At 37.3% G+C, this 13,375-nt stretch overlaps 1 protein-coding gene across 4 annotated transcripts in view; it reads right to left on the bottom strand.

Moving 5' to 3' along the window:
- Nucleotides 1-13,375, bottom strand: part of LOC126380451 (protein cycle) — a 52,567-nt gene that overhangs the window by 9,046 nt on the left and 30,146 nt on the right. For 2 of the 4 annotated variants that reach the window (XM_050029874.1, XM_050029875.1), the window contains exons 2-8: nt 8,522-8,656; nt 7,601-7,720; nt 3,628-3,699; nt 2,935-3,271; nt 2,608-2,725; nt 1,053-1,268; nt 276-507 (exon numbers count right to left, since the gene is read on the bottom strand). In XM_050029874.1, coding sequence (XP_049885831.1) covers nt 276-507; nt 1,053-1,268; nt 2,608-2,725; nt 2,935-3,271; nt 3,628-3,699; nt 7,601-7,720; nt 8,522-8,656 — 1,230 coding nt within the window. Of the gene's footprint in view, nt 1-275; nt 508-1,052; nt 1,269-2,607; nt 2,726-2,934; nt 3,272-3,627; nt 3,700-7,600; nt 7,721-8,521; nt 8,661-13,375 lie in introns of all 4 variants that reach the window. The other 2 variants (XM_050029876.1, XM_050029878.1) reach the window with 2 other exon arrangements.

Raw genomic sequence — 13,375 nt, 5'->3', positions numbered from 1 at the left:
TGGAGGTGTTTTTACGGCTAATAGCCGGGACCAACGGCTTAACGTGCCCTCCGAAACACGGAATCATCTTACTTTTTCGGACAATCAGGTGATTCAAGCCCGAAAAGTCCTTACCAAACAAAGGACAGTCTCACAAAGTGATTTCGACGATGTCCCCATCGGGAATCGAACCCGGACCTCCAGATCGTGAGCCTAACGCTCTAACCACTAGACCACGGAGGCTGTTAACCCAGACCAATAAGGACATTAAACAGTATTGTTCAATAAAAACTCACCTCTGATCGACAAACAAGAATTTCCCGTCGGGGGCATGTCGGGAGACGTACTGCAGCTGGCGCGCGGGGGGGATGGCGGGCGCGGAGCAGGGCGCCGGCATGATGTCGGGCAGTGCGCGCCCCATCGCCACCAGGCAAGACAGGTTGTAAGCTTCGCCCTCGTCGCCACCCTCCGGAGTGCCTGAGCTGCCCCCATCAGAAACGTCCACCGGTGCCCACGACTTCAAATAACCTGCGATTTTTCGCCTCTACCTCAGTTTATATTGATAATACTTTACATTTAAAACAGCACCGATAAACGAAAACTCGCTGGTTGAGCACTGATACAAGAACATTAAAGCTCGGCCGTCATTGGAATGCGGAGTAGAGGATGTTTAATATATAACCAATAACATTTCGTCATCGACACGTCATTACAAAATGACGAAACTCTACCTATTGGTTATTCAAAAAATCTCCTACGCATCAATTGGACCTAAAATAACTCGACATATCTTTGAAATCTTAGTAAAATGTGAAACTCTGCTCTTAGTTTTTCGAAACATTGTTAAAATCAGCATTAGAAAAGAGGTTACAGACACCAAGTAGAAAAGTCGCCAAGAAAAAGACAAGCGCATAGGCAGACAAATAGAAATACGCACGCATACTTAGCAGCAGTAATTATTTAACTAGAAGTTTTAAAAATAATTCGCAATCGTACTCATATGAAATGAACAAATATTTATTTGTGAAAACACATGGTAGAATATAAAGATATTAATGAAAAGAAACACTTACCGGTGCATTGAACGACGCAATATTTCTTCTCGTGCGGTTGTTTCTTCCGCAACTTGTTGTTGGGTTCGGTCTCTTCCTTCACAGGGACGGTCTGCTTAGTAGTGGTGACAGTCTCGGCAGGCGCCTTGCACTTGATGCGGCAGAAGAAGGAGCGTCGCGCACCCGGGCAGAACCTCGACGCTCCCGCTTTAACGTCCGCTTTTACTGGCATCATGGCTGTTGCGAACAGCGAATTGTTAAGTTACAAGTATTATTAAAGTCAACCTTTCTCATTTCTGTTCGTATTGAATAATCGACTTTTTAAAATTATTTATTACAAATAAGAAAATCAAAAAAGTTGCTTTGTGAATAACAGAACACGTTCAGCTGCTTATTGCTTATTACGGTGAGAGCTCGGTGAGGTGTAGGCACTTAGGTCATCTTGCGATAGACATACCTCTGACGACCCAATTGGGATATAGTTGTGAGCTTATGTTATGTTCATCTGCTTATCTTACCGTGCATGTCAAAAACCCACAGACAGATTTGTCCTTTCTAATATGTTGGGCACTTGGACCATGAACACAATTTTCAGAATCACATATCAACAGAATGAAACTTGTGGCTATACTTAGTATTAGTAATATACTACGTAAAACGGAGGGTCCCTCGTCATACTAGAAACTAAAACTTAAACGTTAAAAGGTAAGCATGATCCACCTTAGACGCGAGCCCATGTTATTTAAAAAAAAAGTTGCCGCTAAAACGCGCTCAAATTAAGCGTCAGTGGTGAGTATTTAGCTAAACTTAACTGTTAAAGTGTTGGGGAAAAGTTTAATTTTAGGTTAGTAACTAACTAGTAGCATTATAAACTTGAAACCTTAGAAGTTGCAAACGATTACGAAAAACTACAGACTAATCGAATATAAGTATGTGGGATTGTATGTCACCTTACGTCAATCCTATACCATTTATTTTTGTGATAGTTTGCAACTTCGCTTAGGCCTTTATTCCCTCAACTCTTTTGGAGTTAGGTATCTGATTTCATAGTTATGGGGCGGAATTAGTGCGTCCAGGCATCCAACTGGGCGCACTAATTCCTTTATTTTTCCTTTATCACAAAAATAGTTTAAATGACGTAAAGTTGAAAGAAAATATTATGAATTGAGTCAAGTATTTTTGTATATTTATTTATTTATTATATATTTATAAATGGGTATTTTATGAATAATACTTTTATGAACAACAAACATGAACGTTTAAGTAAATTATAAAAATAATATTTACTAGTATTTATTTTAAATATTACGTTTTTGAAAGGCAATACTTAGTACCTACAACTTATAAACTGATATTACAAGAAATAAAATTAACTTATTGAACGCCAACTTTACACTGCAGATCAGGCTGTATTATGGCTATGTTCTGTTGTCGTCCCCTATGGGAAAATCACAGCATATTTTTTTTTTAAAAACACTGGCTCAATAAAACACTCTTTTCCTCACTTATTTACGTATAAAAACACTCTTTTCGTGCGGAGGAAGTGAAAAAGTATTTTCAAATTATGAGTACATACTTTTAATATCGATGAGTCTTTCTCGGGGACTAAGGTCGGAAGACGATAGCTGCTCCTTCACTTTGGCAACGTCTTTGGGATGTAGAATGTCGAAAAGACTTTGTCCGAGTAGCTCCGACTGAAACGATAAGACTATTTTAATGCTGCTTTGTAACTAAATCTTTATATCGGTCCGTTTTATCACTTGTTGATCAGTGGATTGTCCATCCAGAATTTATCTGCCAGATAAGCTATTTTGCATCTTGTGCCTATAACATTGTGTGTGTTGACCTCTACTCTTTAGTATCTGTGTTTCAGTATCTCTAAAGAAAAATACTTTAAACTAACCTGGTCGTAGTGCAGCATTCGTTTTACGGAAGCAGATACGTATAACAAGCGGCCTCTGTCGCAGCCAACGACTAGTAAGAAGCAGTCATGGGCGGCTTGTAGGATGAGGGCGTTGAGTTCTCTCTCGGAGAGGAACGCGGGGCGCGGACGAGCGGTGAGCGGGCAGGCCGAGAGAGCCCCGCGGACCGAGCGTAGGTGCTGCACGGCCATACGGAGCACCGTCAGCTTGTCCAGCTTGCGAGCCATCGCCCCGCACATCGGGATCATCGAACTCAGCTCTGTTATATACGTGTTCATCTTGTCGCGCCGACGCTTCTCGATTTCGCTGTGGTTCTGTCTGCAAAGTTGCACAGCGTTTATCAAATATGTATCTATATTATGCATTGTGCAAACACATATAGCAATGCAGCGGCGTGCAAAGATAAGTTAGGGTAGTAATTAATGCTTCAAGTACACGTACAAACGGCGTTTGATGATATTTTGTCTTTTTTGACATTATTCGATGAATTCGTACTTTCTTAGCTCTTGGGAGGGGAATTTCGACCGCGACATCTTGGTTCGCGTGGGTGTCCATGAAACTTAATAAAATTGTCCATGAAACTTATGAATGTTTGCCATAAATAACCTTTAAAAAGAACATCACGGAAGAAAACACTTGTCTGAAATGTAAACAGTAATAAGACAAACCCTTACTTCTTATCCGGTAAGGTTCGTGATGATCGCGAATCCTCGCATCCATCGTCCTCGTATGTGGTCCCTGTACCACTGAAATTACAAAACGATAAAAATATAATTATATTGTTCTTTCATATTGAGTATGACAGGAATTACTGTCAGGTTTAAGAAATCGTGCTTGATAATAACTAGAAAACCGTATTTTGTGTTGTGTTAACTATTGTGTGTATTTGCCAATATAGAAAGTAATAACATATCAGCAAAACTTTCTTATATAGTATAAGCGAAGGCGTAACGAGATTCATTTATGAATATGTGTCAATATGATAGTATTTCAATGTCTGTACAACCACATCAAGGAAATTACCTAAGGTGGTGGATTTGTCGATTACCAATTAGGGGCGCCTTTCCCCAGGGGTTACAAATAGATTACAAAGTTTTATTAGTGAGTAATTACAAATCTTGAGGATTATCAAGACATCTGTACAATCCCAATACAACGTTAGTATGGGTGGTAATATAACGTTGTAAATATTTACAGCTCCACTAAATTGAGATCTTTACACGTGACAACAAAGTACCTAATCTGAATTTATTCGGAAAAGATTAAAAAAACATTTTGCTGTATAAAGTATAAGTAGAAAAAGAAATAACAAGTTAAATTCAAACAATACAGTCGTTTTTTTGTGTAACTTTTGTGAGTTGCGAACATTTTCTCAGATTCTCAAAAGAACAAGCTCTCAATTTAGAAGTGAATCCCTAGTAGAACAGTTTAAAAGTCATAGGTAAATTAAAGGGCAATTAAAGGGAAATATAATAATAAACTTTACCACGTGCACAGCTTATTTTATTTATACCTTTAATTTTGTCATGTTGTATATTAAATTAAATCTCATGTCCGCAGATCTAGACGGCGAAAGGAAGAAGAACATGGCACTCGTCAACACTGTCGACGAAGTTAATATAATAGTGTTAACGACGTGGTGCCTATTATCGCACGGGAAACGCCCATATAGATATTCAACTAATTATTCAATGGTATTTGTAGTATTTTGATTTGATTTGCCTCATCACACCTGTTTTTGGACATACACAACATCAATAAAATTCCAAGACCATGAGTTATTGCAAGTTATTGTGAAATAGGGATTACACGCAATAATAATTTCTTCTGAAGCCTGAAGCGCCCGAAATGATGATGTAAAACTCTGCCAACGTTCGAATAAAATGTTTTCCATTGCGAAATGGATGAAAAGATGTGTAATATCAGGTGTAAACGATTAACTAGAGGTGTTTCTAAGCAACAGGTAGTTGAGTGGGGTACAGCGTTAGCGTCAAAGGTCCCGAGTTAATTGGCAGCATTGTGGAAACTAGGTGCATTCACTTTATGGGTAACTCGGCAAATTGTACGGCTATAACTTTGGCTAACTTTGGTTGAACGCTCATAGGTAACTGACAATTCGGTATGTAAGAGGAAAAAGTTACGCTAATTGTAAAACCATTTCGAGATTTAGTCTTAATTAGTTTTATTCCTTTATTTTTAGCTCTCAAATCAGCCAGATGGTGTTTATTTTAGCAATAATGCATGTGACCTCTAAAGGTAGACTGTTTACCCAAATTGTCGTTGCCAAATGTCGTTTATAATAAATAAAATGTAATATAATCTATGGTCATCACTGGCGTAAGGTGTCCTACAAGTGTGCGGTTAACTAATCACAAACGAGGATCACTAATCCCCATCATGTTTATTAGAAGCATAAACTAAACAAATTTAATTAAATAAATAAAAAATTTAGAAATTATATTTGTATGTGATCTATCTTATGGGTCTTGAGTACTCTTAGGGACCGCGCACAAATTGGGCACATTACCCTAACAAAATGACAATATTAAAATTTTAATACAAACTAAGCAAATGCATAGACAGCAAAGGTATGAACGTCATTCAGCCAACTTTATCAGATATTTTTAATTTAAAAAGGTGTAAAACTTAACAACTGCATGGAATGCAAAAATATTCAAATTAATATTATTAGTTACTTATATTTTTTATAATAATAGTATAACGTTTCAATTAAAAATATTAAAGTAAACCTTACATACCTAATTGTATTCAGCTTTGCCAAAGATTTTACCACAAAACAGAAGAGGTCAATTTCTTTTTGGATAGAACAGCTATAAGTCGGGTCAGGCATCGCGGAAAATACAAATGTCAAAGCATATAATTAAACATTCCGTCTAAATTCCGTAGTTGTTGCCCAATTTTGGCATTACAGATAACGGTTTTCATACATTTTTTTCTGTCCTCCTGCGGGACCGATTCCAGGAACAATAGTTAAACAATAAGGGTTTGGATTTTAAAAGGATGATGGACTTAAGACCATATAGAAAGCTCACATATGTATAGTATATTTAAGCAAATATTTTCCTATTTCATTCACCCCCGAAATCGGCTAAGAACTTATTTTAATTAACAATAAATAAAGGTGAACTTGTTAAAAGTTACGCGCCCTAACTTAACAAAGCAACTAGGCGGCAATTAAACACGGTTATAAAAAGTTTGGATTTGTGTTTCCTTCTTCTCCTGAGATTATTAATTATTGCCGGGAAATGTCAAGCAACTCTTCATTGTTTTGCAAGGAAAAAAACGAAATAAAATCGTGTCCGTCATTACAGTTTCCCTTAGATATTTTAATGTCACTTTACATCAAGATTATTTTAGGTGGTGGTAGGTACTTATGTATTTAATTAATAATATTATATACATTTAATTTTATTAAAGGTTTATAGGTACTGCATGACAGAATAAATAATAACACCACGTAACTGTACACTCAATCAGTTCTCTACTAGCAATAATGGAACTTTATTTTTATAAATCGATAGGCTTAAATATAGATTTAATAAATATTTTAGATGAAAGATTATGCTATTTAATAATAATAATATTTTTGCTTCTCCCGCAATAGTTAAGTATTAAAAACGAACTATTAATGTGAGCTAAATGATGTATGGCTTTGCATTGGCTTAGTTTATATTGCAATTTTAATATTGACGTTTTTTTGACACAAGTGCTAAAGATAGAGAAATAATACGTTATCTCGAAATGGTATTAGAATTACCGTAACTTCTTTCTTACATACCGAATTCAGGAGGAGAATTCCGAAAAAATACAGGGTGTTAGTGACATCGTAACGAAAACTTTGAGGGATGATTCAGACCATGATTCTGAGTTGATATCAAGTGGAATTTTCCGTCGCAAAAGTATGGATAGGAAAATAATTAAAAAAGACACAAAAAAATTCATGAATTTTTTGACAGGAAATTCCACTTGATATCAACTCAGAATCATGGTCTGAATCATCCCCCTCAATATTCGTTACGGTGTCACTAACACCCATACCTACTTGTATGGCTACCGTATGTACTTGTACGGGGTGTAAGTGACATCGTAACGAATACTGAGAGGGATGATTCAGCTGATTATTCTGAGTTAATATCAAGTGGAATTTTCCATCGCAAATGTATAGAATTGAAAACTAAAAAAAATACATGATTTTTGCGACGGAAAAATCCACTTGATATCGACTCAGAATAATCAGCTGAATCATCCCCCTCAGTATTCGTTACGATGTCACTTACACCCCACACAAGTACATACGGTAGCCATACAAGTAGGTATGGGTGTTAGTGACACCGTAACGAATACTGAGGGGGATGGGGGGATAATCATGGTCTGACGCATCCCTCAAAGTTTTCGTTACGATGTCACTAACACCCTTTATATATTTTGGTGTGCATGATGAGTAATTCAGTAAAATTTACAAGAATGAAGGTTGTAGAAAATTGTATGAGCTTTTTTATTTCGTAGACCTTTTTCTCTTCGACACACCTTTATTGAGATATTAGTATAAACGGAAGATGTAGAAACGCCAAAAGTGGGAGGTGGAATATGAATAAATGGAATATGGATGGTGGACTATGAACTTACAAAGATGAGGTTTTCCGTTTGCGGGTAGCGCTGGCGGGTGAAGGAAGAGAAGGCGTCGACGGGACCGATGGCGCGGCCAAACTTGCGTCGCACGCCGGCATATTGTAGCCCTCCGCATTACTTGCAAGAAAAAAAACAACTCTTTGGCACATTAACCTGACATGGAAAAAAAATATTAAGGCCGCTTTTTAACACGCTTTCGTGCGAAGTTGCATCGCGCTTATATAAACGTACGAATACTGGTCTTCGACAAACAAGTAGCGCCCAGTGTGCATGGCCCATTGTACCTACTTCGAAGGTCGGGATTGTTCCTGAGTGTTTGTAGTTAGAGTTCGAGCATACGCACGAGACGATTTCGAACGGAAATGAGTCCAAAGTGCAACCGGCCTTAACCGAAGTGACAAGACTAGAGGATCTTAATTCTTAACGTAACGAAAAACAATACACAACTTTCCTTTAGCAGTACAAGACTGGCCGACAGTAACATACATTTTTTTAATCATGCGTATGCCGCATGCAGCTGTTTTGGATGCAGTGAACTAAAAATTTGAATCTATGACTGCTTGAAAGATAGCTATCAGAAAATTGATAGTAATAAAACAATATTTACGTTCACAAAAAAATATAACCGACATTATGAAGGTATAAAGAGGATATCTTCTGTTCGTGACGACAGTCTCACAGTGATGTAGATGAATCATAATAAAAAGGCTTGCTAGACAGTGTGATGTCGCGGCAAATGAACAACTGTAATACGAGCTCGATCCCTATACATATCAGCAGCGGATAATAACTTTCGTTATTACTGATGTCTTTGTACACACATCAACAAAAAAAGGTCTGCGACCTCCATTAGATGTAACAAAAGGTGATTTATTTTCTAGAAGTCGGGTGTAGTGAAATATAAAACGTAAAGCTTACAACTGGGGACTCTTCCTCTTGCGCGGGTCGTGATGTTCGAGTGTGGCGTGCGGCAGCGGAGGCGGCTCGTGCGCAGAGGCGAGCGCGCCCGAGCCCGCCGTCAACTCATACGCCGTGGCCGCGCTCGGATTGGCCCCACAATAACAAAGAAAACATTCCGTTAATAATTAAAATCAAGCTTACAGAGAAACAGCTGAAAATAGGCACTTAAAATAACTTAGCAAAGGAAGACGTTGACAATAGATGAGTAGATAAATAGGGCCTGTTTTTTTAGTAACATGATACAAAAAGAAAAGCATAGGGCTCAGATTAAATAAAAGCTGATAAAAGCTGAAAGTTATCACAATTGCGAAGGTAAAACCATCACGTCTTATTCACCATCATTATTTTCCACATTTTGTTTTGGATCTTCACTTGGTTTAAGTTACAGCGCTACTTTATTCAGTTTTCTATATAACCTTTCTGTATGTCTAAACATTGTTGATTGAATTTTACACCTGTAGGCTAGCTCTGTCAGCACAGCTCCTACAATGAAGACCGCGAGACTTGGTATAAGACTGCCAACGCATGTGCGCACTACGCGACTATTCTACGGATTGTGCCAAACACATTGCATACATTGCCTACTGCAGTCAAATTATAATATCTCAGCATAATATGAAGCGAGCGAGAGTGAATAGGGGACGGATACAGTTAGTACAATGCGCTCGTGTCAATGTAAGCGTCAGGTCAGATTTGATTTTAAACGACATTGTATATGTATTAGAATATTATTTACAAGTTGCCACTGCAGCTATCTAATAGCATATATTATTCAAAACTAGGAACTTATACAGATTGCAAACAAAGAAGTGGTTACGACAAATACAAGATTTTAACCTCCGAAAGTTCGGAAACGAAGAGGACTTAATTATCTACTTTATCTTGAAAAAAAAATGGGTACGTTTTGAAAAGTAATAAAATCTAAAGCACTACATTTTACCCTTTTTATCAAAGGCTGTTGTGGTTTGATTGATAACATAAGGTTACGACTATATTACCAATTGGGCCAGTCAGAGGATCAGAGGACCTTTCTGTTAGAGCAACGTGATAGTCGGTGAACCGTATCCGTTTATAATGATCGATACAACTAACTTTGTTAGTAAAAATTGCACTGAAGATAAATTATTAACTCATTGGTGCAAGTCCAGTATCAGCTCTCCTCGTATGAAAAGTAAGCCGGGGACAGTAGAAGCATGGTGACTTTTGAGAGTCTTGATTGACGATAAACGTTCGTCGAAGACTATCTACAATCAAACTAAATTACAGGGGCAAAATTTTGTACATATAACAGTTTAACAGTACTACAGCAGAGTTAAAACAGAGACTATATCACTATACCTAGCAGGAACGTGGTGAGATCACTAACAGGTAGTGAGTATTGTAAAAAAGCTACAAAATTGCTCAAAATTTAAATTACAGTAAAATAATAACAACGGAAATGAATCGATGCAAAATTCAAGTTGGCCGTAGAAAAAAACATAGATATATATGCGATAAAGAAATGATTTAAACATGGGTGTAGCGTTTAGTGACACCGTGCCGTCGGATGTATTAGGTTAGTTTTTTTAGATACGTAATTCAGTTGATACTCGAACAATAAGCGAATGAAACTAACATGAGACTTACTAAATATTACCTATACATACATAAACTGCCTATATACGTCCCACTGCTGGGCACAGGCCTCCCCTCAATCAACCGGAGGGGGTATGGAGCATACTCCACCACGCTGCTCCACTGCGGGTTGGTGGAGGTGTTTTTACGGCTAATAGCCGGGACCAACGGCTAACGGCAAATATTACCTATAATCTTAAATAATGTTAGCATAGTTCTTAAGTCTAACAAAAAAAAAATACTGATATAACTCGCAGCCGTCGTTCTAGTGCACACGTGAATACAGAATGACTCATAATGAGTAAGAACCAACAGTGCACTTTCAAACCAATCGATTCTTATCACCTAACTAAATACTTTTATAGCCGCAATTTCCCCTAATTACGTTAATTTCAAGTTCAAGATTACAAGAATGCTATTAGTTGGTAAGGTAGGTAACGCTTGATAATAAGATGTCAAGAGTTTACATTGTATCGGATCAAATGGTGCGCTCGCGCGTTGCCGCATCGTGCATAGTGCATATATGCGGAAACGCCACGACCTTGCACTGCCTCCTCCCCCGCCCCTCTCCCACACCTATACCTATTGAAACGTCACTACCCTTGTGTATCAGATAAACGAGCGGACGCACAAACATGTTTGCTTGTGAGAATCATGTTATTTATGTTAGGAGAAATGAATATTTTAATAGCCCAAGGTGAGTAGAAGCAATCTTAAATAGGTAAGTAGGTATCTACTTAATAAGTACTTATAAATGATTAAAATGCACAGCCGGTAAGTATTTGCAACTATTAAACTTTACAACTACGAAACACGACTAAATGAAAACAGTCCCTAAGTGCCTCCTACTTACTATGATTATGAAATAAGAAATGTTATCACAAGCCAAATGTTGGTAAATGTTTCACAGTTTACAAACTGCACGAGAGCTACGAACGTTATTAGTTTCAATTATGGATCGACATCTGATATATACGGCCAACCGGCCTCTTGTTATTTTTATGTAATAATGTAACTTCTGACGTATATACATTATAATGTGAAATGAGATAAAATGACGAGTTACAGCTCTAAAATGAAAACGACAAGGCATTACAGGTAGGAGATAACAAAATAGACGACATTTTGTAATTACATATGTATTATAAAAGAGTAGATTGGGCGATATTGGCCCTCGTAGCCTGCCTACATACATGGGTTACATAAGGCAATGTTTAAAAATTCCATCACCATTCCTAGAGTAAACGTTTTAAATATAATCTATAATCCATGCACAGCTGGTAAGAAGTATTGACTTTGTTAAACTGCAATTATAAGTTCCAGATAGCAGAAGGTTAATAAAGGAAGATGTTTGCTGGCGTTGAAAGTTGTTCGCAGTTTTTAAAATCAACATTATTCAAAAAAAACAGTAACTAAATGTTAATCGATCCTTCTGAAAGTATTTTAATGACTAATTGAATCTGTGTCAAACAGGATTTAGGTGTTCTATATAGGTTCTATAACATTTTAGTCCATACAATTTGTGACCTGTGTTAGTACATTTTACTCGCCATAGATATGCTTGTTATCGGTGCTTATTCCAGGTTCTCGTCCACAGATTTATCATAACCGACATGTAGGATGTTCTTATGTCTAAAAAGAGAATTTCCGAGTGTGAGAGAATTCTTCTACTGTGCGATCACGAGTTACTTATTAACTATAGGTTTCTTCTTCTACCGTTACAGTGAATCACACATTTAAAACAAATCAACCAAGTAAGAAGATTGGATATCCTTGGATTTCATCCAGGAATAAGAATTAATAGACGTGACAAAGGGAGTTCGGTGGCGCAGCGGTAAACGCGCTCGGTCTGCGATTGTTGAAGTTAAGCAACTTTCGCAAAGGCCGGTCATAGGATGGGGGACCACAAAAAAAAATCCGTACTTCGGAAGGCACGTTAAGCCGTTGGTCCCGACTGCATTAGCAGTCGTTAATACCCATCAATCCGCACTGGGCCCTCGTGATGATTTAAGGCCCGATCTCCCTATCCATCCATAGGGAAGGGCCGTGCCCCAGCAGTGGAGACGTTAATGGGCTGAAGAGACGTGACAAAATTTCGATCAAATTTTTGGTAATTTATTTTATAACAACCGATTTACGAAAATAATTAGCTCAATGCGGCTCTCTGATCCTCAGTTCTAATGTTATATAGAGCCAAATGTATCCCTTCCGTGGATCATAATGAGCTTACCACGTCTTAGTTTAAAAAACTATTGTAAAATGAGCTTTGGTCCTGATTCCCGCAGACATCTCCTAATTGTACGTTTTGTCATTTACTCAACATTTACTTGTCCGCAAAAAGGAAAGAAACAGATAATAATGAACAGGAAACAGGAATAGGCTAGTTTCCAACTAGTCAAATCAGTTACTTTTTACACGAAATCACTAAGGAAATTGTATGAAAAGCACACTGTGACGTCATAGTAAAACGTAATTAAATATCGGTCTTATTATTACGTTTTTCTTGATTAAAATACATAAATATATTTTGTAATTAATTAGTGATATTGTATTAGTGTGCTGTGGCTTGAGTAAGGTAGGATATCGATCGCACGAAACCATAGCAGTGCTTCGCGTTTGGTGTCAACACTTTAACAAGTTCGCAAGAAATAATACGAATTCGATTTTCTAGTAAAACCTTCCACATTATAGATTTAATTTGAACGTTAATTTAAAAGTTTGTGTTCTATAGAATATAAAACTGGCGGATACAAATTTTATTTTATTTTATTTCAGTTCTAAAACTGACTCTATCTCTTTTTTGCACGCGTGTACGTGTATCATAAGTTAAGTAGATACGGAACTAGTTCTAGAGCTGTCATACTGAAAATTAAGATCGTATCCTTATTATAAAATTTGTTGAATATTTTATTGTTGTGTTCACCATCTGACAATGAAATGTTAAACTTACAACTTTTTATGTAGCATTGAGGAAACGGGAAAGATTTCAAATTTTCCTACGTAGTTGATGAATTCCGTGTATTCGTAGACGAAATTTGGTTACGTCGATTCTTTTTCGCTGGCTAATTTTGACTGGTTTTCATTTAAACGCGACTGCCTCTTTTACGTAAAAGTTTAACGTCAAATTGTACGTCATTAGGATTACATAAAAGGCACTTTTTGGCTACTTGATATCGAAAGGTATTCAAGGATGCTGTC

The sequence above is a fragment of the Pectinophora gossypiella genome, chromosome Z (assembly GCF_024362695.1).
Source record: "Pectinophora gossypiella chromosome Z, ilPecGoss1.1, whole genome shotgun sequence".
In the NCBI taxonomy this organism is placed as follows: domain Eukaryota; kingdom Metazoa; phylum Arthropoda; class Insecta; order Lepidoptera; family Gelechiidae; genus Pectinophora; species Pectinophora gossypiella.
The sequence above is the reverse complement of the archived record's forward strand: the minus strand, read 5'-3'. Positions and strand labels throughout refer to the sequence as shown.